At 37.3% G+C, this 27,303-nt stretch overlaps 2 protein-coding genes across 6 annotated transcripts in view; one reads left to right on the forward strand and one right to left on the reverse strand.

Annotated features, from left to right (window-relative positions):
• Window positions 1-9,686, forward strand: part of usp13 (ubiquitin specific peptidase 13) — a 33,840-nt gene extending 24,154 nt beyond the window's left edge. For all 3 annotated transcript variants that reach the window (XM_032571712.1, XM_032571713.1, XM_032571711.1), the window contains exons 18-21: window positions 3,723-3,892; window positions 5,842-6,031; window positions 6,333-6,417; window positions 6,550-9,686. In XM_032571712.1, the coding sequence (XP_032427603.1) occupies window positions 3,723-3,892; window positions 5,842-6,031; window positions 6,333-6,417; window positions 6,550-6,646 (542 nt within the window). In that variant the 3' untranslated portion in view covers window positions 6,647-9,686. The remainder of the gene's footprint in view (window positions 1-3,722; window positions 3,893-5,841; window positions 6,032-6,332; window positions 6,418-6,549) is intronic.
• A 294-nt stretch (window positions 9,687-9,980) lies between these two features.
• pex5la (peroxisomal biogenesis factor 5-like a) overlaps window positions 9,981-27,303 on the reverse strand; it is an 80,606-nt gene continuing 63,283 nt past the window's right edge. For all 3 annotated transcript variants that reach the window (XM_032571716.1, XM_032571715.1, XM_032571714.1), the window contains 4 exons: window positions 26,451-26,669; window positions 22,556-22,721; window positions 19,251-19,408; window positions 9,981-16,488 (listed from right to left, as the gene is read on the reverse strand). In XM_032571716.1, the coding sequence (XP_032427607.1) occupies window positions 16,287-16,488; window positions 19,251-19,408; window positions 22,556-22,721; window positions 26,451-26,669 (745 nt within the window). In that variant the 3' untranslated portion in view covers window positions 9,981-16,286. The remainder of the gene's footprint in view (window positions 16,489-19,250; window positions 19,409-22,555; window positions 22,722-26,450; window positions 26,670-27,303) is intronic.

Consider the following 27,303-nt stretch of genomic DNA (forward strand, 5'->3'; position numbering starts at 1 on the left):
CTTGCAAAAATGGCATCAGAAACATGCAGACAGATGTAAATGTTCACCAGCCTTCAGAAAACAGGATTTGTAAAGGGTTTACAAATAATAAAAACCTACTATTGGATTATGTACAGAAATAAAATGCTGCAAATTTTCAAAGGGCAGTGCATAGAGTTTTATAAGCTCTCTTATGTTTTAAATTAAGGCTCCACTTTATCCATCTTTTTGTAGATTTTACTCTTCTATTAATGAAATGCACAATTAGTGATGGAACAGAGTGGACTAATAACATAACATTTGCTTTTATCCTCAACTTGTGGGGTCTATGAACATCCAATTTTGAAAGCAACCCAAGAAATAGTGTTTATGCAGTCTGTTGCCAGCAAATATGTGGAAAAACTAATCGCACACCATCAAAATTAGATAAGGAATCATAACATCAAAAGCCTGCAAAAGATTTCTCTTCTAGATTACTCTAGTTTTGAGTTAGTATTGAAGGGAAACTGAGGAACTAAAAACCTGAACAACTGCATCTAAAACTCTGTTTAAAGTTATTGTGCAGTAATTTTAAACAGGGTCTACAGGCTTTCAGAGGGTGCAGAGAGGAGCAGAAAAAAGGCAGAACTTTATTTATTAGGGACCTTTTGAGCACAGAGGTAATTTGAACTTGTAGACACGTCACATCTAATGTTTTTTTACTCTGTATATATAGAAACCCAACACTGTTCCAGACAATCTCCAGTTCTGGGCTGCAAATGTTTATTTGTGCATGTCTGTATATTACTGATTGTCAGGTCTAAATACCTATTAGAGACAATTTAAACAAATACAGGAAAGACAAGAGAGTTAGATTCTGTTATACTCGCGAGGAGAGCAGACAGAGATGTGCTTTTAGTCACAAATCTCCAACCACTCTGCCACACATCTGTCTGTTCCTCTCTTTTATTGATCTTTAGGAAACCCTGCCACACGGGGCGCTGCAACTCTAAAAGGGTGGAGTCAAAGCATTCATCACATGGTTGCAGCGCTAAATAACATTCACTTCTAGACACATGTTATCTATATTCTAAATCTTTCTTTCTCCAGGCACGGTGTTGAATAAGGCACGTTTGCATAGCTTCAAAGCAACGGCTTTGTATCACAAAAAAGCACAGAGCAGAGTTTATTGTCAGGCATGTAAAACTCTGCTGGGAGCATTTAACACCTCTGTCTTGTAGGAAGTCCTGCAAGGCAACAGCTGCTGAGAGTAGCTGTCACCTCTATTTCCCAGGGAAGTCTCAGGATAGAATCAAAGTTATTTAACACACAGAAACATTATCTAAAATGTAACTACAAGGCTACATGATACAACAAATATTTGATAATTACTAATACAATTTACCTAACACTGATCCTCAACAAAAACTTAGTGGAAATCGACCCAGAGTATCTGAGCTGCTCAGCAGTGAAGCTGTTCCCCCAAGGCGTCGAGGCGTGTCACTTTTTATTTCCCTTGCTGGATGTAAAGAGCCTTTGTACAGTGGATGGAAATTAGAGCAGCCTCCTGCCTGTTAGTCTTTAAATGGGTCTAATGCATCTGCAAAATGGCTGCAATCAGATGCCGTAATATCAGCAGGATCAGCTGTTCAAGTGTGCTTCATAAAGTTTTATTCTTGCTCAGCTTTCTTCTTTTTGATTAGCCTTTTTCTCACCATTATTACTTCAGATTCTTCTAAATGTTTTGCCAGAAGAAAGCTTTACATCTTTCTACAAGTTTTTAGAACCTGAAAGCATTGTTAGTTAACAAGATACTTAACCACATTAACTTTTATTTCCACACACATTTTGTAGCTTTATTAATAAATGTCAAGCAATATTAAATTCTGCAGAGATGTTCCCTGCAAAGAAGGGGACCAGTGCTGCAAAAATCTGTTTTTTTTAATATATATATATTTATTTTTACATAAAACATATAGAAATGTAGAAAATTGTAGACTTAGCTAAAATGATCACAAATGCTTTAAAATGGAAACCAAAGGCAGAAAAAACGTGAAGTGAAGAGAAATTATAATTGAAATACATGATAGGACAGCTGAAACATCCATCGATCAGCCACAAGAACGTCAAGAGTTTCCTGTTGGTGCTGTAATAATTAATTGGTGTGAAACCAAGTTTTTGCCAAGGAGCCACTGCAAAAGGTCCTATTGCTGGAAAACAACACATCTAAGGGGTAAAAGATTGTTACTTTTGGATCTACGGGCAGCACAGACCTTCACTAAATTCAAACCACAGTACACTGGGAATCACTGTGGATCAGGCTCCATGTCATGAGGACAGTGAAGTGGGCACTTTGTGTTCCTGTTTATGAGTAATTTAAAAACCAGGTTGAGATATTTCAGTAACATAGTCTTTCTGCAGAGGTAAGCTTGTTAACAAAAAGAGCTAATGCACTCTTTCTCTGCAGCTACTAGTTGACTGTTTTGCTTTTAGACAGTCTATTCTCTTCTTATAAGAGCTGCATGCAGCCAAGGTCGGTCTGTTATATTTGATTTATTCCTGAATTAGCTTTTAGAAAATATTGAAGCATGTTTACAATGGGCCATTAAAGTATGGTTTCCTGATCCAGCTATAATGATAATATCTTGAAGACGCCCATTTTCATGTGAATAAAAACAACTTGATTATTACTAGCATGGACGCAGGACTACAAGGCAGAGATGGAAAATGGTCCTGGAAGATAATGTTCTGCATTTTCATTTATGGCAATGACTATAATAGAGGCTCTGTCTAATACCAGTGCGAGAGTATCTATTAGATGTGTCCTTGTTTGTGGTTGAGGGATATTATGGTGCGATTTAATTTGGATTAAAAGACCTGGAAACCATGATTTTTTTTTTCAGGGTTAAATCTGAAATGGTTACCACGTTTTTCCAGGTGGGCCAAATCTTTGCCTTTTTCCTCACAAATAATTTGATATAAAAAAAATAACCACTAGAGCATTTTGCAGATTGGTTTCCAAGCAACACACAAGCGCAACAACCAAAGGGTCACAGTGGCAGGAAAAAAATGATGGGTGCCGCTAAGAGCCACATTAACATTAGGAAAATGTGCATAATGAAATCTCCATCCATCCAGCTTCTACACCTGCTTGTTTTGCAGGACTGGTGCCTATCGCTGCCAGTCATTGAGCAACAGGCGGGGTACAACCTGGACAGGTTGCCAGTTATTCAAAGAGCAACATAGAGGGCAAACAATCATGCACACACTAAGACTTAAAATCAATCTAGAGAGACCAGTTAACCTACCAATCGTGTTTTTGGACTGTGTGCATGCGTGGGGTCTCTCTGACTTCCTGGCTTCCAGTTGTTAGCAACACTGCCACTGTGCAGCCCAGATGCAGTCTCATTGGAAATTGCAATAACATGCCTTATGTTTTTGTTTCTCATGTCATCATGATGCGTGAGAGCGCAGTTACCTAAGTTTTATGTACACATTTTGTATGTGCTGTCAGATTAATTTGTCATCAGATTCACAAAGCAGATTATTCTCCCACTGTTACCTCCTGATACTTTTTATCCACCTTCCTTTTGCTTCTTTATTTCTTTATTTTATTCCTCCTTCTAATAAATCATAAAATCGGCAAAATCTGTCAGCCCATAAAACGGGCTTTCATCAAGGACTCGAAGTGTTATTTCTATGTTCCCAGTAGTAATAAATACTCTCTATATATTTTTTAAAATGATCTTTCTCTGTTTTTGCAGACTTTGCTGAACCTCTCACTTTGCCCTCAATGATGGATCCTCTTCCCTCTACCAGTGACAGCCCCATGGGGGCGACGCCACTGGACAACTTGCCTCCTGAGGAGAGCATCGCCATCCTCACCTCGATGGGCTTTCCTCGCAATCACAGCATCCGCGCTCTCAAAGCCACGGTCAGTCATCTGCTTACTGTGTTTCTTTTCTATCATTTGCTTCTACTGAACTTAAATAATACATTCTTTCTTTGTGCATATTGGACTAATATTGCTTGTAAACCTCATAGAGACTGATATATTCTTACCCACACTTTGTTAGATGTGAATACAGGGCATTAGAAAAGTTTTTGTATCCATTATTTCCTCATGTTTCAAACGCAAACTTGAATGTATGTCATTGGGATATTGTGTGATAGACCAATATATATTTTTGAGAATAAAAATCTATAAAATGTTTCAAGTATCTATTCAGCCTTTTGTAGAACCACTTTCCTCTGCAATTACAGCTGTAGCGCTTTTGTGCTATGACCATCAGCTTTGCACATCTCTGCAGTGTGATGTGAAAAGTGAGTTATTTTAGCTGGAAACACGCAGAGCTGAGCTGTCTCAGCGTGGGCAGACACGGCCGTCGCGTCTGACCTCCTTAAAGAGGAGAAATCTTAGGTGGATGGCCCTTTGTCTGCCTTTCATGCAGACTGTTGATAGTTTGAAAGGAAGTGGAAATAGTCAGACTTGAGCAAGAGAGAGGATGGAAAAGGGGCCGCCTACACCATGTGCTGAGTGTCTCGGGGAAACGAAGGGCTAAAAGCACATCTGTAACAACTGTCTGGCAAGACAAGGAAACACTTTTCCGAAACTTAAAAGAAACTGTAGCGTAGGTTAAAGAGGAAAAAAGCAGGAGGAGGGCAGGAAGTGAAGTGGCATTTGAAAAGAGGGCAAAGACGGAGCACGATGATGAAAAGCGAACTCTGTAAGTCATAAAAGGCTCTGGCTGCCCTACTTGTTCAGTTTCCAAGGTGCGGATTTATTCGGACCTACATGTCAGAGTGATTAAAGATGTCTGCTCTACATGGTGTTTACAAATAGTCCCTGCATCACACAAATGCCCCCTCCCCTCACCTCCATGTTGCACAGACTTTCTGGTTGAGGAACGCACGAAAACATCAGACAACTGGTAAAGCAGTCCATAATCACAAATGGTGTGGAATAAATGAAATGTTTTTACTTCTTTTATGGGTCAAAGAGAATGCCACCTCCATTTCCAAGTTCCTCCAGCCTCCAAATGGCCGCTGATTCTCACATTTCATGTTTCATATTTCAAACTGCCCCTCTCAGCAAAAATAGCCCCGCAGACAGCTGGTAGGAAGCAAAAATAGATGCCGGGCTTTCTTGTTTATCATTAGTAAAGCCACAGAGCTTGCTGGCAGACACGCTGCTGCTGCTGCTGCTGCTGTTGTTGAAGTGGAGAGAAAACAAAGAATGCATATTCCTCCCGAGGGAGGGAGGGAGGTGTGAAACAGCGAGGGGTCTCACTGCTGGTTTGTTGTCGGACCATATTGAGCGTGAGGCACGTTTATCTGACCCCATAGACCTCTCTGAGGGATAAAAACAGATGCCATCAGCCAAGCCGTCTCCACATGCGTTCCCCAGACTCTCATTCCCCACCTGTCACACCTCTGCTTTGGTCTCAAAACAAACAGGGGGAAGTTTATCACAGATGGAAGCCTCCCACTTCTCTAGTGAAAGATTGCTCATTTATCGTGTTCATCATGGGGCATTCAACAAATTGGCAAAACTAGAAGAGCAAACATTTCTAATCCTGGTTTCTGTAGCATGCTCCAAGATTGCAGCTCTTTGTAAGAGTAGTACGTGGGTGATGGTGGCTCAGGAGGGAGGAGTAGGTCCTGTGACCAGAGGGTTGCTGGTTCAAACCCCTTCACGAATACTAATCCTAGCTACTGCTAATCTTTGCATTAGCAGTAGCTCAGTTTCCGTGCAGAAAGTGTTTTAAAAATCTGCATCAAATGACCAGTTTCATTTGCAGCGACTGTGAAACTGGCTAACAAAAAGACGGCTTGATATCAACTTTTTTTTTCTTAGCTTGGCTTCCTTTTATGATTTTCTAGAATAATAATCTTGAGCGAGCGCTCGACTGGATCTTCACCCACCCAGAGGAGGAGGAGAGCGACGGGCTCTCTGACATGGCGGACACGGAGCCCAACGACAACGCCTTTTCCAACATGAACTCGCACAGCGACTCCACGCTGTCCCCAGACAGAGAAACGTCAGGCCCGAGAGTCAAAGATGGACCAGGACGTAAGTGCTTCACACTTACTGTGTCTGTTTTTGATCTTTCTGTGAAGAAACGGTAATCAGATTTTGGACTTTTTAAGCATCTTTTAAGAAATCTTCAGCACTTATAAGATTTTTTTTTTGTAAAATTCTGCAAAAGCTTCCTGGCATAGTAGGAGTAATGTGATCATTTTCCTGATGTGCTTTACATACACAAGGAAATCTGACTTTAATGACCCTTGAAATGGCTTTTTTTTATTAAAATGTTGCAACATTTCTGTGTTAGTTTGTTTCTTATCATGTTTGTGGCTTTTCTTCACTTAAGGATATGAGCTGTTTGCCATCATCAGCCACATGGGAGCCTCCACAATGTCTGGACATTATGTTTGTCACATCAAAAAAGAGGGAAGGTCAGTAGCAACCTGTCTCAAAAAAATTGGACAAAGTCTGTTCACTTTTTCCTATTTATTCTATTTAATCTTGTGGTCTTCATGGCTCTGAACAGTGTGTATAATGAATAATCTTCGCTCCTCTTCATTCAGGTGGGTGATCTACAACGACCACAAAGTGTGTTTGTCAGAAAGGCCTCCAAAGGACTTGGGCTACATCTACTTTTACCGTCGCCTCTCGAGCAGTTAAAATCGCTGCCTCCCTCCTCCCTGCAGTCTTTAAATAGCTTCAGTCTTTTACCCAGAAATACTGGCAGACACCTGCAACGACAGCCACAGCAGAAACGATGGAAGAAACCTCACAGACCAGCTTCTTGCCTTATCCTCATCTCACACAGGAGTAATTAGGAATAATAATCAAAAAAGGAAAGCGATGTGCTTATTTTCTGTGCATTTGTCGTACTTTGAATGTATATTTTATGGTTTATGTTGGGAGAGATGAAAAGAGGGAAAAAAAGTAAGTACACAGGGATGCATGCAATTTGTACTTCTGGAGTGGTCTGGAAACAAAACGATGCAACATATCAAATCAGGTTGTTCCTCCTCTCTGCCTTCAGCTGCTGTGCTGTACTTTCACACTGCTACATTTTATAAATGTGTGCTTAGATGGCAGTGCTACACTTCCACTCCACAAATGCTCAGATTCTGCAACAAAACATAAGTGATGTCTGTGCTGTTGGTGGCTTTGCATCTTGCCAGGAAATACAACAAATGTGTCCCATTTATTCACTCTGGATGCTGAGGGAACACCCCAAACACCTTTTAAGCTTTCAGATTCAGGGAAGCACAAGGAAGGTTAAAATGTTATCTAGACTGTAAATACACAGAATTATTTGCTGGATTACAGCTAAAAACTGCCCCAGAAACAAGATGTTTCTGTTTCCTTCTGCGCTGACTGACTTCTAAAATGCCCAAAAGCACTTTTAAATAATACAAAAAAGGTCTGCACTTGTTGCAAAAGAAGTGGAATAACATGTCTATTCACCAACAAGTGAAGTTAAATTATTCCTTAAACCGTGACAGTATTTAATATCGTGAATGCCCAATTGGAGCATGTATAAGCCTGTTTAAATAAATATTAGGTGAGTGCTGCAGCTATATCTCGTATAAAAGTTCACAGTCCTGAACTTTTTAAACAGTTTTTTGCCCAAATTGCAAAATATTTGCTTCCTCTGCAAACTTGAACCCAGCTGCACCTGCAGCAGTTTGGTTTCTTTATCACCCCGACAGATTCAGACTGTGACCCAAAAAGGTGAAATGAATGTTTTCTTTGAGTTGTTGCCAATTTGCAGGACTCTTGTTGTTATTTATTGAACTGTTGTCCAGACTCCAGAGCAGCACGTCTGGAGAAATATGCACTGCAGCTAAATCCGGGATGAAGGCTGCACACTGATCTGTGTCTCCTCCGCAGTGCACACGCTGCACATGCTTTTACATTGCCAAATGTAAATCTTTATGGTGCTCATTGTGAACAGAACCTCCTCTTTCAAAACCCATAAACCAGCAAAAATCATTCAGCTCATTTGAATCTAAATAGGATGTCTTCAACAGTCAGGATGCACTGACTGGTAGACATGGGATTTATACATCAAGGTTTCAAAAGGTTAGTTTCCAGCTGATATCATCTTGTTATACTTTAGAGAGTACAAAGAGCAGAACAGCTTAGAAGGTATATGTTGTGCAATAAGTACTTAAAAACTAAATTTAAGGGGCATTTTTTAAATGTAATTTGCTGTGAATCAAAATGACAGTAAATAAATCATTTAACGATAAATCAGTATAATTTATTTTAGCAGCAGCAGTGGGAATAATTTTATGTTTTGTTATTTTAAACACATTGACGCACTGAAGCCATGACGTTTCACCACAACCTTCTCAAACCAGCAGAATCTCACGCTGGCCCACGCTGGTTTGTTGTACTTTAGTTTGGACTGGAATATAAACTGGTTTTGTTTTATGCATCCACGCGAAAGACAATGCAATATTTTAAAGCATTGGCCATTTGTTTTGTGCACTGACATGCTTAGCAGCAACTCAGTAGCTCCTGAAGCTGGAGGTCTTGAGAATTCAAAGTTTACTCTCAAATTGATCCTGGGTATAAAAAGATAATTCAGTATTTAGGGTTTGGAAAGTCTAATTTTGTTCTTCTTTATTTGATGTACCAGTGGTGAATGTATTTCCTGACTGGTCACATGTCTTTGTTTGCTTTGCAGAACTTCACTTTGACATCTGTGGGTTGTAACGTTTTTTTTGTCCTCCTAAACTCAAGTCCATCTTTACATTTAATTGTTGACATAATGGTTTCCAAGAAAAAAGTGGATGCCAATGTTAATTAGTGTGTTGTAAAAAAGAAAAAAAAAGTAGTTTGAATAAGAACAGCAACAAAAACGCTATTTTTAGCTGGTAGTTGGAATATGACGGAATAGAAACAAAAACGCTTCTTTCATTCATAATCACCTAAAGGCTGTTTCTATTCTGTCTTTACAGATTAAATGCTATTTTAACAAATACTCAATCTATGGGATAAACTTAATTTTTACTGTGCTCCTCTTTAACAACACTGTGCCTAAACCTCCCTGGACAAATCTCTTATCAAATCTCCACCTCTCAATGAAACTGCTGCTGTGTTTCTCGTCTATGCAGCAGGAAATATTACTCAAAGTCTCTATGCAAGTCCTGCATTTCTGCTGCTCCTCATCAGCAGATGACTGATGAGGTTGTTGTCTCGCTCAGCTGTGGTCAGTTATAAATGTGTCCACCTGTGCTCTGAAGTTTGTCTTTTCGCTGCCCCTTCTGTTTCCTGGATAGATATTTGTATTTATTTTTTTTATTCTTGTCTTGTTTCAGCTTTTCCTCCCCTCTCTCCTTTCTTGTCTTCTTATTCAATTTGTTACAAGAAAAAGTTTCATATTCAGCACGTGCACTAAAGGTCAACAAGTAGTTATTTGGATTGTACAATAGTACTTTTGCAGCTTTTATCCTATTTTATTTTTCACTTCCATAAATGTCAAACATGTTAATTGTTTTTCTCCCTGCTGCCTTTTTGCAAAAGTATCTGTGCCACCACCTTAGTTTTTATTTGTGGGATTATTTTACTTTTGTAATGTAGCTGTTAATTCAAATGTGGCTTTAATGTACGTGAATACCGTACAGTATATCCAGTGGCACTGTTTACTTTATGATGTTTGGGTAATTTAATAAATTCCACATTTGTTGAAACAACCTGAAAAGCTTGAACCAGATTTTTTGTCTTGTTTCTTAAAGAAATCATATTTTCTGGTGATATTCTTGAAATGATACTAGGCTGATTTTTTCTTCTTCTTTTTTTTTTTGTTGAATTTTGTTGAAACTCAGCTGTTAGTCCATCAAAACTTTGTGGTTGCCTTCTAACCTCACATGATTTCTGTCTGTTCTGCATTTAGCTGGAGGACATTCAGACCGATAGCCAGATATCAAATGATGTTAGATTAAAAGTAGCCCGAGAACAGATTCTTGAGATACCCCAAAAAAGACAGACAAGCAGAAAATGTATAACAATAGTTTATTTTAAAAGGTTACTTCCATACTTTGTTGTTAAAGGTGCTAATGCTTTCCTTGTGATTATACAAGTTCAGTAACAAGCATTATAGTAAGTGGTTTAATAAATGGATGCATGTATAGAAAGTATATAATTTCTAGTTTCAATCATCAAAATATAGTTTTTATTCAAATGTGATGCTTCAATTAAATTTGCTAAAGCAAACTATCACTATACATGTTGCAACAAAGTAACAGCAAGGGTTAATGACGTTCATGAGCCCCGGCCTACAAGCAGCTTTAAGTCGTTTTTAAATGCTTTAAAGTTACATCGCAACAAAACCAGCATATACATTATTACATCTGTAAAGTACAGATTCTTTACATCTATGGAGACATAAAATGCATTCGAGCCTTAATAAAATATAGAATAAACATTTAAGATGACAAAATGCGTTATTTAATAAAGGTAAAAAAATAACTTAATCTTGTACTATAATGCATTCTTTCTTAAAGCAGATGCTTTTTTAAATGTCTTTCTGGACATTTAATTTTATCCTAGATACATGTGTGAACTTTTGGTCTTTCTGTGAAAAGCATAAACAGAGGTGTTTGAAAGTGTTAAATCTCTTAAGTAGAATAAGTAACAATGATAGGTGTAAATGTAAGAATGTAAAATTATTTCAAATAGTTGCAATAAACTGCTTTGCAGTTTTACTTTACATTTAGTATAACATTTTTAAAATCCCTAAACCCTGTCTCACTATTGCATATCTGCCTCGTTTTTCCAACTGGTGGCTTCCTGCTCGTCTGATACCGTAAAGTGTAATTTCATCTCCAGTTAAACAAAGAAATGCCAGAAAGCTTTTGTACAAGTAAAAAAAAAAAAAAATCTTTCACATGAGCATTGCAACTAAGAGATGTCATATACGACACACATAGGCACTAGTGCTACAAATTTGACATAAATGCTACTTAAATGTTTCAGCAATATAATGTTAGTGATGCTATGCTACAGCGTGCAGAATGGTTCAAGTGGCTCCAACAGCTAAATGGAATGACCTATTTTCTGATAAAAATCAGCTAATAATTATTTAGAGGCAGTCACAGATTGGTGTAGAGAATTTAACTTTTACTCCCGGAGGGATAGACAAGTAGGGAAGACCATTTCTGTCGCTTTGATTAAAAAAAAAACAACTTTTATCTCATAATTGTTATTTTTTTCTCTGCCAAACTGGCAACCATTCAGTTTTTGTTTTTTTTTAAATTGTGGGATTCTTCCAAAACTGGTAAGACTAGATTTATAAAATCACCTCTTTCTTTATATTAAGCCAGACTTGTTTCACTCATCTCTTTATAATGTCACAGAACCAATTCAAGGCATTTCAATATAATTTGATACAAGTTTATTTGTTTTTTCATCAAAGAGGCAGGAATGGGCTTCCTCAAACAAGAGCTAAGTAGGAAAAATAAATAGCAGTAGTAATTTACACGCTTCGTCCCGATGTGCTTGCACTGCACTAAAAGAGGTCACAGCGAAAGCAACATGCAAACTTTATAGAAAAGCAAAAAGTGTTTTTATATACGGCAACAAACATGGCATGATAAGAAAGTAACCAAGGCAAAAAGCAAAGTTTTATAGGTTGGGTTCACTACATCAATTACCCCCTAATGATCAGTTTCAAAATTTCAGTCTAATAACTATAATCGCCTACAGCTGCAGGGAAATGATCTAACCCTAGATTTTTATGAAAATGTTTTTTGTATCCTCATTATTCTGCGTGAGCCCTGCACTTCTTCTTTTATGTCATAGAACATACCGTGTGTTGAATAAATACTGAATATATAGATATTGTTTAATGCTAAGGTTGCAGTACATTGTAAAAATATTGCAAGGGAGCCTCTTCTTACGCCTAAATGTTACATATATTATTGATAGCATAAGCAAGCACCCACATGCATTAAAATGAAGGTATAATTCTGTGCTGTAATTAACATGCTATCTCCTCATGATGTTTCTCAGAAGCATGCACTATGCTACTTCAGTTCACCTGAGGAAGTACCTAATTCTGCAAAAATCTTGACTTTAAGGGCAGAGCTTAAAGCTTTCTCCTTTTTTTTTGTTTCAAAGTTACAGAATAAAAAAGTGAAGGCCCAAGATGTGATTTGAAAAAAGAAGAAAATTTCAAAACATGGTGTTAGTAAGTAAAGTAGTAAGTAAAGCTATTACAAAGAAGACATAGGATGAAGACAGGCAGAGGCTTACCTAGCAGATAGTCAGATGTGCACACACATCTGACTATCGTAGTTGTGTTCTTGGGACATTACTGCTTGACTATTGTAATTATTTCCAGAAAGACTCCCAGAAGATGTAACTGAAAATAACAAATGACATCCGTAAATACATATTTTTGATTTGAGTGGAAACATTTCTGGAAGCAGCATCCGTTGACCATCACTAGTATTTAACTTAATCTCATAACAAAGTAACTTACAAGTCAATATATTAATTGACTGAGCTAAAAAAAAAAGTAAATTGAATTAATTTTACTGCATGTTTCAATTTGCACAATGCATTTGCTTGTAATCCCATGCTTGTATCATTAAGAATCCAATTAGTTCTAAACTGGAAAAAACTGTCAAAATGCCAGAATGTTGTCTTTGTTTTATAGCTAAGCTGAACCAAACTGGGGCAACAAAGTGCTGGGAAAAATGTATGTCATGTTGATTTCACTGAGTTGATGAGGAAAGGCTATAATTAAAGCAAAAATGTTAACATTTCAGCTTGTGGAAGGGGAGTTTAGTTGTTGAGAATAATTTGGATTTGGGATGATTTTACACAAAACAAGAGATTACACATTAATTAAGTGAAAACAACATGAGTAATAGTTGGTGCATCAGAAACTGTTGAAAAACTCCCTCTTTACTCCTAAATTAGTAAGTATTTCAAATATATATAAAAACTCAACAAGTTTCTAAGTATAACTAAACTAAACTTGCCAAAAGAGTACCAACCTCTCTGAACATAAAGTTAGAAATACATTTGCCCCCTAATTTTTTGCAAGGCCTTTCCAGAAGCTACTTTTGCAAAGTATAAAACATTCAACCTGCATTTCATATGCCTCTTTGAAATGAAACAATTTTGTTTCATTTTCAATTGTAATGCAAATGTCACTGTGAGCAAATGATAGCCAACTAAAGTGATTTCCTCTTAAAAGTTTTTTTGGGCACTGAACATCTTGTTGAAGGTGGCTGCTTTGTGAAACTCACTTTATTTAGCGTCCTAAAGTAAAAATAAATATCTTTGAGAATTGTTGCAGTACAGCCACAAACTTCATCGAATTGTATGCAGATTATATAAGACAGACAACAAACACAATGTTCTGCATGACGGTGAAGTCAAATGGAAATAATAAATGTTTTTGTTATTTTCACAAATAAAATAACACAGCATAAGCCCATTTATGCTATACCTATGCTACAAATTTACTTATTATAGATCACTTGTGTGTAACTTCTCTATATAAATTCATCTGTTCTGTGAAGGCCTCGAGGTTTGTTAGAGAACATTAGTGAACAAACAAAATCCTAGAGATGAAGCAACGCATCAAATAAGTTAAAAGTAGGGTGAGGTTTTTAAGCAACGTCCCACAATTTGAACATCTCATGGGGATCATTTGACCCAGCTGCAAAACAATTCAGACCTCCGTAAATTGGCCAGAGAGGGAGCGCATTGATCAGAAAAGCAGCCATGGCGACCAACGTGACTTCAGAGGAGATTCACAGCTCAGATTGGAGACTGTTTATATGTCGCACTGGTGAACAAGTGGCAACAAGCCAGTCACGTTGAAAGAAAGACATAAGATCAGGATATGTTGATGCTACTTCAGAGTGAACAGAGCCTAAATACAAGACAATCATAAAAAATAACAATACTGCAAAACCTACAACCAAAGATACCATGGAATGATTTGCTGAAAGCATTTATGTATTAGAATGGCCCTGTCAAAGTCTATTCCTGCATCAACTGAGGCATGACTTAAAAATTGTTGCTGACTTATGTTTCCCATCCAACCCAACTAATTAGCAACTTTTCAAAGCTGGTAAAGGAAAGCTTTAAAGATTTGCAGCTGCAATCTTTGTAAAAATGGATGTTACACTGATATTACTTATGGGGCCTGAGGACAAATGCATTTTAATTTGAATTTGTAAAAAAATAACCAAAAACTGTCTATCAGTTTTCTTTCTCTTCAAAATGATACACAATTTTGTTTGTATATAAGCAAATGTTTGTGGCTGTAATGTGACAAGTATGAATACTTATGCAAACAAAGAGAAAAGTGAGCTGACAGAAGAAAAAAATGTCTACAGCTGTGAATTTGGTGTGTGCAGCTGCAGCCGCAGATGCATTATTATGTCGCAGATTCATACGGTGTCAATGCTGCACTTCAGCTGGTTTGTGTTTGTTCTCCCCCAGCCGCCTGATAAAACACTCCTTCTAACACAGAGTGTGTCATCCCAGCTGCACTGTTAGGAAGATGAATGGTTCTGGTTCTGGTCTCTGCTTCCCGCTGATAGCATTCATTCAAAACACAGAATCAACACTTCCCTTTGGTCCACTGAGGCAGATGGGGGACAAACATGAAACGTGACCTTTTGCATAGGAGCCGACAATAAGAAGGAGAAGGAAAAAAAAAAAAGCTTTCTGCAGCGCACCCGGACTGCGGACACGACCGATAAACACCAAAGTGAGCTGTACTGCACAGCAGATAATCTATCATTCACTCCGCCGCCGCACGGCAAGCTGCACGGCGTTAAACTCACAGTGACTTTCAAACTGTGACTAAAAGGAAGCTGACAACTGAAAATCATAAGAAATATTTAGAGGTGCTGCAAAGGGTTTATCTTAAGCAGGAGCATCAGTGTATTTTATAATGTATAATGATCTTCTGAACAGCGTTTATTTATTCATAAAATCTGTTTTTCCTTGTATGGAGGCATATTAATCTGGTAAAAGCAAACTTACAAATGTGTGCAACTCTACGCAAGTCTCTATAAATATTGAAATCATGCATGATGGCTGAGGGTGACTGATTTAATTAAATGAAGGAGCTTCGCTGCCGGAAAAGGAGCAGCACAGATACAAATGACTACATTAAGGAAATTCATCAAGCTGCTGTCTTGGGTCCTGGCTTGCAAATACACATCTTTTAATCTAATGTTAGTATGCTGTATTGAAATGAATACAGTCAGCATAAATAAAAATTAGGCGTTTCTTTGTAGGGGCCTCTGAGACGAGACATTTTTAGAAATATAAGCACTTTTCCCTCTGAGAAAGGTAAAAAAAAAACACAATTCAAATCAATATTACCTGCTCACTGTGTGCATTCCTCCAGCCAGTCAGCATTAAAGCAACAAATATTACATACAAGCTGCATAAATATATAAACAACTGAACTGAGATTAGCGGATCAGAAATTGTACAGGTTCTAAGAACAGCACTTATGTTAAGAAATTTAACCCGGTCTGAAAATGGCTTTGATATATTTTGTTCCTTGTTGCCATAAAAATAGTGTAAATAAATAATGTTGGACGCATGCATCTCATTAAGGCTTTACAACCTGGGTTGCGCATTCCACGTGGATAGAGGAAGTCATCTAAAAGTGCAAAGGGAAAACTTCTATAACTATTCTAATCTCTCCATTTCTGAAAATGTTTGTTGTGGTTTTTTTGATGCAGAGTAATAAGTCTCCATTGACAGAGGGGGAGATGAAGCCAGGAAGACAATATAGAGCTCCGGGGTTATAAGGTGCAGCCTTTATTGTTCGGCTCACAGTATCCATCCGTCAGAGAGGGGGAGAGACAGTCCTGAGTCAACAGATCTTCCTCTCAAAACCTCATCTTTTCTGCTGCAAATGGCTTGTGAGGGTTCCTCTGTGGGAGTCTTAAATCTGGCTGTCACTCCTGGCTCACCTCTGTTCCACTGCATGAGTCAGTTTTTAATTGATGTGTCCTCTAAGGCATTGCTCTTACAATCTTCGCCCGTCCTTGTGCTCTTTAGGGAAATCACAAATTGCTGTGCAAATTCCATTGCTAAGCAGTCCATCCGAACCCCTGGAAGAAGCGGCCCTCCGAACTGCTCTCAAGAAATTTAGGGCGAGAAGACATGACAGGGTTTGACCTTTTTAGTTCATTTTGATATGCAGAAACTAAACACACACACTGGTGTGTTAACTCAAACCATGTGCACTTTGGGCTTTTGGCTTCTGGCTAGAGATCAGAGAACAAATGACAGAGCGCAATCCATCCCTTACTCAAAAGTCCAAGTTAAAGGCCCTCATCAGGAGATCCAGATCGCCAATGTTTGCGGCCTGGAAGAGTTCGGGTTGGTCCATCATAGATAAAGCTATCCTCAGAGCTGCCCAGATGTTGCCAGACATCACCTGATGGGACTGCTGACCGCTCTGGCTTTTCCTCTGGAGACTTAAAGCCGTCAGGAAGTTACTGGCTGCCTCTCTGGGGAAACAAAACGGACAAGTCACTTCACGTAGTGTAAACTGTTAAGAGTTTATGTCCGGTTTATTACATTTTCTGAATAAGTTATAAATAAATGTCCAAAATGAGATCTCCTCAAAGTTTCTATTGTTTAAATAGGATGTGAACTCTAGCTTGTTACACTAGCCAGATGAAAAGCAAGTCTCAGAGATTAGTTTATGTCACATGAATAACAATGTATGGTGCCTTGCATAAAATAATTTGCCTTAAAATTTTCCACATTTTGTACAAATATAAATAAAGTTTGTATTCAACCCCCTTTCCTCTGACAGCCCTACATATAATCGAACAGAATCAGCTGCTACCTTTAAAATTCACTTTATTACTAAAAAAATTAATTTAATCTATGCATAAATAGTTCTGAGAAGATCTCAGAAGTTTAAGGATTTTTTATTTTTTAACAAACAAAGATCAAGAACTACAGTAGCAGTTCTAGAAAAACGTTATGCAGATGTTTTAAGCAGCGTTAAGCGTTAAGCAACATTTGACAGACATTGGACATTTGACAGAGCACTGTCCAATCTATATTCTATCCTCCATCCCACATGGAATAAACGTATGACTGAGCTATGAACCTATTGTCCACATAAAATAACACACTAGGCAAGAGGGACATTAATCAGGTTCATGATAACTTTATGTGAGCTGTAGAAAGCTCAGGTGGGATAATCTGTTGTCATATCAACTATTGTGCTGTCCACAAATCTGCCCTTCCTGGATCAATGGAAAGAAAAAACACATTGTTGAAACAAAGCAATAAAAAGTACTTTTTTTGATTTGCAACACGAAGCTGCTCTGTTCACTTGAGATCAAAAGTTTATTTTCAGGTGAAAGATAATCTTGAGCACACCATTCCCACAATGCAACATTACAGAGGTGGCGTCATGCTATGGGACTGCTATTCTTCAGCAGGATCATAGAAGCTGGACAACATCGATAGATCCTCAACTTTCAGAAGGAGCTGCAATAGAATAAGTTTGATCCAGCTGTATTTTTGTATTGGCTTGGCCCAGACAAAGGTTTGTCTATCGCTAGACATGGAAACCTTGGAGGGACATACAGCAACAAATCTTACAGTTGTAGATGCAGTAAAAGATTATTTTGTTACATAAAACAACAATAAAATACATTGAAGTCTGACAGAAATCAAAGGTATAGAAATGGTTTTGCCAGGCTGTGCATACCAACTTTGATTTACCATCTGTCTTGTTTCAGACAGGATTATGTGGACAGCATGACATTCGCTTTCCCCCCACAAGTATAAGTTTCTCTTGCTCTCTGCTGGTTTTTTATTTGTCATTCTAATTCTGTTTTTATCTACTGTATGTCTTAATATTAACAGGAAAAAAGTTCATACCTTAATATATACAAAATGTCAGAATTTTAGCACTGCAGCTTAACTCCATGTTGATGATGATAATTTATTTCAGACAGACATTTCACCAACAAAACATAATAATAATAAAGACTTTCATGTTTCTAAGTGTAAATACAATCAAATTGCTATTACTATCAAATTTACATACTCAAATACATGTAAATACAACACTTATTCGGTGACAGTGAGTTTGAAAAGGAGTATGATGAAGTTTAACTTATATAATCATGCCCCTTTTCCATTCATTAATTCATAGTCTTCCTGTTTCCAGTATTCATTTATAAAATTGGCCATTTGTTGCTGTACTGGGATTCATCAGATTTGAACAACACATATTAAAATACATAACTCAGCTCCGTGATAGACAAAAAACCTAAACTCTGATTGTTATAGATGGTTTAAGCAGTCTCTCAACCCTTGTAGAGTGTTATTTGCAGCTTCACACCATGAAGATAAATGCTAAAGGTCACTGCTTCTCCTCACCAAGCCAAGTGTTTGGCTATTATCCTGAAAACAGTTTGTTCAGCTACTGTCTGATTGCTTGGCGACTAACGGTGCTGCTTGTTTCTAACACAAATAAATAAGAAAAGTTATCATACTAAAGAGAATTAACTATTTAGTAGCTAAGTCTAAGTTAATCAAATATGTTTTACAGCTTCTCAAATGATGATGTTTTTTCTATGGCTGAAATTTGGTTCCACATTACAAAAGCATTTAATTTTCTTCCATGAGAATGGTTCCTAATTTTTCGTCAGTTGTGTACATCTCTCCATCAAAACTATAAAACACTCACTTGCTTACAAAAGTGATTCAGTCAGCCTTGCGTTCAGGAATTAAAAGATGGCTGACTGAACCTTTCTGCTGTTATTGAAAGAAATTCAATGTTTAGGAAAGATGTCACTGGAATATCCATTAAATACTCAGAGATGATCAATATAGTATCATAATGGTATAATTTATGACAGCAAGGTTTAAAGTCATTATCTTCTCAAACATTGTCAAAACTTGTTGTCATAATTAAGATGTTTAATGCCGGTATTTGCAGGCTAATTTATCTGTAGTTGATTGACAATTTGTGATCCTGCATTTTGGAAGAAACATTTAGACATATTTTTCCATTTTGTTATTGTAAATCTTGTTAATTTGTCTACAAAAAGTGCTTAAAAATAGCCAATTAGACATTGAGGAAAAAGTAAGATTATCTCCAGGGAGCAAAAATGAGAAAAGTGTAATCTGATGTTATTCTTACAGTGCTTCTGGTTTCTGCTGCATGTTGTATGTGGTACACTGCATAAAACAAGGACATATTCATTTGTTCTCTGTCACACAGTCTGAGGTGACTCACCTGTGGGCCCCCAGGTTGATGCAGCTGATGCCCAGGTTGTAGCGGGACCTGATGAACCCTGGATGCAGCTCGAGGGCTCGCGTGTAAGCCTCCACTGCCTCTTCACTCCGGTCGCCGTTCGCTAATGTGGCTCCAAGGCGATTCCACAGCAAATAGTCCTGCGATGGAGGAAGAGCACTGAGGTGATGAAGGAAACTCAAATATATATATATTTTTAATTTTAAACTATGTTTTTGGAGGATTATTAAATCACTAATGCCCTTTTTCCTTTTTTTACATTAATTTAGTAGCTGATGTGGTTTTTGTTGTGTCATTATAAGGTAAATATTCATGGGTGGTTGTTCATTTTGATGTCTGCAGAACAAATTACTGTTTTATCAGCAAATTATGATCTTCGCCCAACAACAACAACGTATTTTGAACAACTGTGCATGGATTTTGGATATAAAAGTAGTCCGACAAGGTTAGTTTAATGAAAGCAGAGTTACATCACGCTGGACGTCCTTGTCGCTGTTTCCCACCTGCAGGCTCACAGGCTCATTCAGAGGTCAGTGGTCTGGTACAGAACAGGGGTACTTCATCTCTGGCTAAGCCAAGCAGCAGGCTATAATTATCCGCCTTTTGTTTTCAGTGCTGTTTTCTTTTTCTTTTCAGCGGGGGAGCAGAAATTAGCAAGTCAAATGTGGAAGACTGGATTTAACAATAATTGTCATGCCTGCCTGAGAAAGGGAAGGCGAAGAGATGGACTGATGCTGATAGAGGAGAAAGTTTGTAAATGTAGTCGATTTTGAATACATTTTTTTTTCACATATATTTACTTTTTGCCAAAAAGAATATGCATTTATGTTTACTTTTTTTGTAGGGAGATTATACACTACAACTTGATCTTGAATAAAAATCTATATCTATCTTCAATCAGCTGCAAGGTTTTTCAGGGTGAGAATATTTTTGATGTTTGCACTCATTGACTCTCCCTGGTAAGGTTGTTTGCATTTATTTTATTCATGTTAGCTTATGAATCTCTTACATCTCTGAATCTGCTCTCATACTTTGAACTGACCTTAAAGTATTCATGTAGATGCATATAAATTCCTTTTTCTTGTGCTTTATTGGGGGTATTTCTAGTCTAAAACCATTTTCTAACATGCATTTATTTATCTGCTCCTCAGCTCATTTCTGCGGGAGCTGAGATGAAAGTCTGATTGATGGATCCATATTTGATCAGCTCTTCTGATGATCCTGCAGACTGCATTATTAATTGAATAAATAGGACTCTAACATTGCAGCACTGCCCAATGGAAAACATAGAATATAGCAAAATTATTCAAACTGTTTGAAAACTAGAATCAATGATTGAACTGAAATGATTTTGTGTAAAGTGTCTTGACTCTGCCAGTCTGCTCCAGGGCAGCTCAGGCTACGATCCAGTAGCTCAACACCATCAGCAAGTGAATGTAGTGTAAAGTGCTTCGGAGTCCTTGGACTTTATAAAATGCTATACAAATGAAGGCCATTTATCATTCAGATATCCTGTCTGTCGACACAAATCTGAAAACTTGAGCATGATGGAAAGGGCTATAGCAATGAGTCTTTAGGTGCAAGATAAAACTGTTTAAATTGTGAAAAAAAATACTATTGGGTAGTACGACTTTGGTTTTGGTAATGCACACTTAAAACTTCTGCTTTAAATGCTGATTGTGAATCTTTATGTCAGAAAAAGTCAGATTTTAGCTCTTTGCTTTTGCTGACTAGATAGTCTGCCTTAACAGAATCATATGATGGGCATTTGCATTTGTCCTCCTGATTAAATATTTTGCAAAACTCTCTTTTGCTGCAAATACAGCTACAAATGTGTCTATTGATGATTTACATCTGGAGACTGACATTTTAACTGCGCTTCTTCACATCAACAAAACCTCCGTACATAGAAGACCCAACAGGGCTATCAGTTTATATCAAGTTCTACAGACATATTTTTTTTCTTTAAAACTGCATATTGTGTGAAATCACACTGCCTATGTAGATTAAATCCAGCGCGATGTTAGATAACCTTTTTTACAGCTTTTGCAGTGTTTGTATCTCACTCAATGCACTCCTTAGGTTGCTCCATCTGGAGTCTCTGAAGCTGCAGGCAATTTCATCTCCTTTTTGCCAGGTAGATTTTTACTGTGCACAGAGGAACAAATGTCAGAACTATTTTGGACAAACTGCTGAAGAAAGATATCAGAACCACCCAGCGAGTACAAAGACCTCTTTCCTCAAACACCTCAGTATGTGCCCTGGCTTATTCAAATGCAGCTCCACATTCAGCCAACGACATAACTTTGAGCTGCACATATTCTTAAATTTACGAGTTCTGGTATAAAAAGTCAACTCAAGCTAGAAATGTGTTTATAAAGTCAGGAACTGCTTGCCAAAGTGTTATTTTAATTACTGGAAGCTGTATTTTGGGCTCCTTTTTTAGACATTTACTTGGTTTTTGAGTTAAGAACTGAAATTTAAGAGAAGAAAAGAAATGCTAAAACTAAAACAGCAAACAGTTTGAAAACACTGTGTAGTTTGTTGTTCCTTTTCATAATTATTTTCACACTACATGGAGAAAATTTCCCAAAAACCTAAATATGAGCCATTTATTCCAGATATGTTAAAATATGAACTAGAGTTGAACTTTGTGTACCTTTATCTTCCAAATACCTACTAACAACAGAAGCTTTATTCCATAAGTATTGGTCAATATTGCTGTTTTATGTTATAAAAGCAGCAGCTCTAGAAAAAATTAAGACGACTTAAAATGATCAGTTTCTCTGATTTTACTTTTTATAGTTATATGTTTGAGTAAAATGAACATTGTTCTTTTATTCTATGAACTGCTGACAACATGTCTCTGACATTCCAAGCAAACATTTAGTATTTATTTGCATAAAATGAGAAATGGTCAAAATAATGAAAAAGATTCAATGCTTTCAGACCTGAAATAATGCAAAGAATACAAGTTCTTAATAATTTAAAAACAACAATATTAATGTTTTAACTCAGGATGAGTTCAGAAATCAATAATTGGTGGAATAATCATGAGGTTTTCAATGAGGTTCAGTGCAGTGGGCTCTTAATTTTTCCCAGAGCTGTATATATGTATATATATAATAAAACAACAATAAAAAAATGTAATGTTACATTTAACTGGTGCAGTGAAAATTTGCCTTATAGGCCACAACAAGCAAAGGACATTTTTAGAACTCAGTTCTGTTTAGTCTGCATATTTTCTATCAGATTGAGCGAGAGAAAGCCTTTGAGGGGTTTCCTACCTCAGGCCGGACTGACAGGGCCGTATTGAAAGCCTCTACAGCTTTGTTGAACTCTCCGCTGAGGTTGTAGAGGACCCCAAGGCCCGTCTGTAAATCCGGGTCAACGCTGTCCGAGTTGTTCTGAGCTGCTTCCAGGAAGAGCTCCTTGACCTCTGGCAGCAGTGAGCTGAGAACACACACGAGCACCAACACACACACACACACACACACACAGAGGGATCAGGATTAGTGTGACTTAGAGCTGCTGCTGAGTCTGTAAAGCTGTGCTGTACAATGTGGAAATTTTCATTCATAAACTGATGGAAGAGGACTGATTGAGTGAAGGAGTGAAACAGAGTTGTCAAAATAAAAATTAGTTTAAATACATCAGGTCCATCTAATGTACATAAACACACAATGCATTCAGTGATTATACATCTATAGTTATAGATTGAGGTAAAAAGTCACACTTTAATGTAAGCCTCCACTGAGAGCAGCCTTAGAAAAGAATGAAGATTGAATCAGGGATATGTAAAGAATAGTGAGGTTAAACTAAAGTAATGGTATGTGGTGTAGATTGTTGTCCAGAGGGAACAGCATGGTAATTGGTTCTACCTGTATCTCGCTGCACAGGCGAGACGATTAATGACTTGATGAAATTTTACTTTACACTGAGAGAAAAGTTAGGCCTCCAGAATCTGATATATGGAGCGATCGAACCCATCGGACTAACAATGAAGTGGACAGCCTGCCTTCCTAAGCAGTGAGAGCTGTTTTACAAGAAGGATGCTTTTTGGTTTGTGTCTGGCTTTTTAAGAGTAAATTCAATTTATACCATCTGTGGATGCAAAAATGTAAGAAATATTTCTAATAACATAAAGACAGAGACTCTAAAACATCTCATTTTAAATTTCATAGGAACAACTAAAAGCACAAACTTGTCAATAATTTTTTTTTTTTTACAGTTGGACTCTGAGGCATCAAAGCAAGATGATATTCTGACCTGATAGTAATATTTAAAATACAACATTATAAGGAAATTACAACAGAAAAAATGAAATATAAATATAAGCAAAAGGGGATATAAAAATCAAAGTAAATAATTACATAAATAAAAACAGCATCAAACTAATAGGAGGTCTGACTTTAAAGATGAAACTGGGCCACACAATCACCAGAGTTTTTGTTTTCATTCATCATATAACATATAAAATCCTCAAAGTCTGCAGAACTTCACATTATTAGTTTAGATTAATAGACTGTTCAAAGTAAATAATTTTTAAAGCAGTATTTATGAAATTATTCACCATTCTCCCAGAAAAATGGAGGGTCTGATGATTATGATGGATGAGAAGGTTTCTGCTCTAATTCATCCCAAAGTTGTTTCTAATAGGTTGAGGTCGGGACTCGTCAGATTCTTCCACACTAAATTCACTCATCCATGTTTTTGTAGACTTTGCTTTGTGCCCTAGTTCCAAATCAGGTTTACAGGAAAGCGGCTATCGCCAAACTGTACCTACAAACATGGGAGACAGAATTTCCTAAAACATCTTGGCATGCTGAAGCATTAAGAATTACTTTGAACAAAACCAAAGGATTTTAAAAAAATTAGGCCTATTACATAATCCCCTCACACAGCTTTACGTCTGACACAATGCAGACTCTTCTGGGATGCTACAAACCCAGGCTCGTCCATTGGACTGCCAGACTGAGGCATGATTTGTAAATACAGGTGAGGCCACTGTGTGATGTAAACCAATCCATTCTTTCACATCTGTTTATAGTAGCTGTCTGCACACCTATGTAACCCGGGTGTAAATTTTAACCTTTATTTCCTCCTTCTCCGATTTTCCAGTCTTTTAACCTTTTTATATCTCAAACCTCGCGATGCTTTTAATAGAATGATTGGCAATTCTCGCGAGACTATTAATTAGCCAATTGCGATTGGGGTCACGTGTACCGCTGCAGCGTTACCTGCTAGGTATATTAGCTGGAGCGGGGAGGCATGAAGGTTAGACCACGTTGGAAGGAGCAGAGCTGCAGGTCAGTTAAGTGTGGTGTTATTCATTTCCCGTAAATCTGTACGATGCTCACTTAATGCGCTAAACCATAGGAGCCAACAGGTGTGAGCCAGAAGGGAGATGAAAAAACCCGGTAGGGTGAAATAAAACTGCGGAACTGGTGAGTGTTTTCGTCAGTGACTTGGCGTTGGCTTATAATCACTGTTATTGTGTAGCCGCTAAATTATTGATTGTACACTTCTTTTGATAAGCAAAAAGGTGGCTTAAATATTTGTTAAACACTGGTTTAAATTAGATTTTACATTTCATGTTTATTGATTATATGGTGTATATTTATTGAATATTTCATGAATGTAATTTATACTGAAAACATGATTGTTTAGAATTATTTATAGTATAAAGAGTGCTATTTATTGAATTGTGTATACACTATGAATGTTTAGATTATATATAAATATTAAGGAAATGGCCCTGTTTTGTTATTCAGGCCAGGTTGATGGCGAGCTAGAAGACCGGGCATAGAGCCAAAGAAAGTATTCACTTTTTTGGGTGATCGAAGACTTCAGTTTCCTACCAGGATTTGAACCAAGCAAAGTATAATTACCTTGTTGAGAGCCCTAATTAATCCCAATTTGGGATGAATGGACTAACAGGTGTGGCCTCTCAATTGTGGAACTTTGGGAACAATTGATTGATTTAGTTTCTTTTGTTGTTGTGTTTTAAAAAAATTTTTTTCCCCTTATGTTGTTAATGGCCATTTGGATGTTCCCAATGCTATTGTAAATATGTATATATATTATTCACACTGCAAATATAAACAACTCGCAACTACAATTTCCAGCCTACCTGCTCTTTTTGCGTCGTACTCATCTTCTGAGGAAAAAAAACTAGCCATTTACCTTATTGGTCAAAATCCAATTATATTGAATAACAATATGGAATATTGTTATTCTTATAAATATGCTACACCTACCTGCTGGATTTTATACACATTTGGCCATGGAGGTGAACTAAAACATTTAATTTATCAGTCTGGATATCTTAGTACATTTGAAAACAAATGCTTTATAAAAAGCTGAATTGAGTCCTGCCTCCATCATTTTTGCAGTTCTTTAGATTTTGATGCTGTTTTTTGCAAGTTCTGCTGTTTCTTATGTCTATGCCACCCAACTGGTAAAAATAAACAGTAATTAAGAAGAGAGACAGGCTTATTCCCACCGTGAAACCTAAGAAGCAGTAATTTTCTGTGAAACATGGTTAAATTTAAAACCGTTCATTTCTATAATAACCAAACAGAAAACGCCGACATAAACATAAACAAATAAAAGTTCTGAAATATTAAAAAGGCAGATCCTCACATTGATATGCAGCACTGTTTTTGGCTATTAAAATAAATAATTAGGCAGTTACGAAAGCTGGAAAATTAATGGGCACATAATTATATTATTGATCACAGCAGATTGTTAGTCATTCTCTTTTTGCTGTTTCCTCAGTGATGTGAGGACTCTCAACTTTATTATAACTGCTTATAATAAAATTATAAGCAGTTATTTATAACTGCTTAAATGTCTAAATTTTTTAATTGAATAAAGTGAATCAATATTTATAATTTGATAAATGTTAATTTATTCATGCATTAATTGTTTATTAATCCTGAAGCTAATTAGAAGATAAATCAATAAGGCAGTAAGACAACTATTTTTCTTTTACACAATAAACAACAAAGGGGGGAAATAAGGTCCTAATTTGAATAAGTAAATTAGGAATAGAATGAAGAAAAATTAAATAAAACTCTCCTCAGAGTTATTTAGCCAATGAAGAAAGACCATAGTATCAAAAAGTTGCTGTCTGTTACTTTTAGGACTATCCATGTTGGATCGGTTCAGGTTCTCTACCTTTCATGTCGGCCTGCGTTGAGAGCGTAAGACAGTCTGCGCTGAGAGTTGGGGGAGCCTATCAGATGGATCTTGGCCTTCAGCAGGTTCTTGTACTTGGGATTGTGTTTCAACCAGCGGAGCAGGGCTTCACAGGCGTCATGACGCATGCCGGTGTTGGTCAGGCTCACGGCCAGAGCCATGAGGGCCGGTAGGTTGTTAGGGTGGAGCTCCAGACACCTGGACAGAGACAAGGAGAGAGGGTGTAAAGTGGGACTTCAAAGAGAAATTTAGATGTGACAAACATTAATTGGGACCAGTTGATGCAGAAGCACATCAGGCCTGGATGAGCTGCGACTCTTTTTGCCCTGCATTCTCCACAGAGGAGCAGGTTTTTCATGCTGCCCACACCTGGTTGATTTGAATTAACTTTGCATTTATGCAAACTCTCATTTGGTGATGTTGCAGGAGATTGGAAGTGTCTCTGCTGTGGTTACTGCAGTTATATCTTCAAAATACATCGCTGAAGATCTTTTGTTGGTTTTGTAAGAGGAAAGGAAAGTAGACCATAGAGTTGGAAGAAGGACTTGGATAAGTTAAGAGACTAGGTGAGAGGCCAAAACAAGATTTGGCTTTCATTAACATTTAAGCCTGATTTGCTGCAGTTTATCTGCCAACTTCCTTAAAACCATCATAATCCCAGACCAACTAAATTATTCCAGCCTCCTGCTGGGAACTGTTCTTGGCTAAACTTGCACACATGCAATGTTTGAATTCAAAGAACACTTAAAGAAATGTGTCTCTTTTTATTGAAGGAAAGAAAAAGCTAGGTTTGTGTGTTTACACTTTCTATGGTTTAAGGACGGAACTGCTT

The sequence above is a fragment of the Xiphophorus hellerii genome, chromosome 9, assembly GCF_003331165.1.
Source record: "Xiphophorus hellerii strain 12219 chromosome 9, Xiphophorus_hellerii-4.1, whole genome shotgun sequence".
Lineage (NCBI taxonomy): Eukaryota > Metazoa > Chordata > Actinopteri > Cyprinodontiformes > Poeciliidae > Xiphophorus > Xiphophorus hellerii.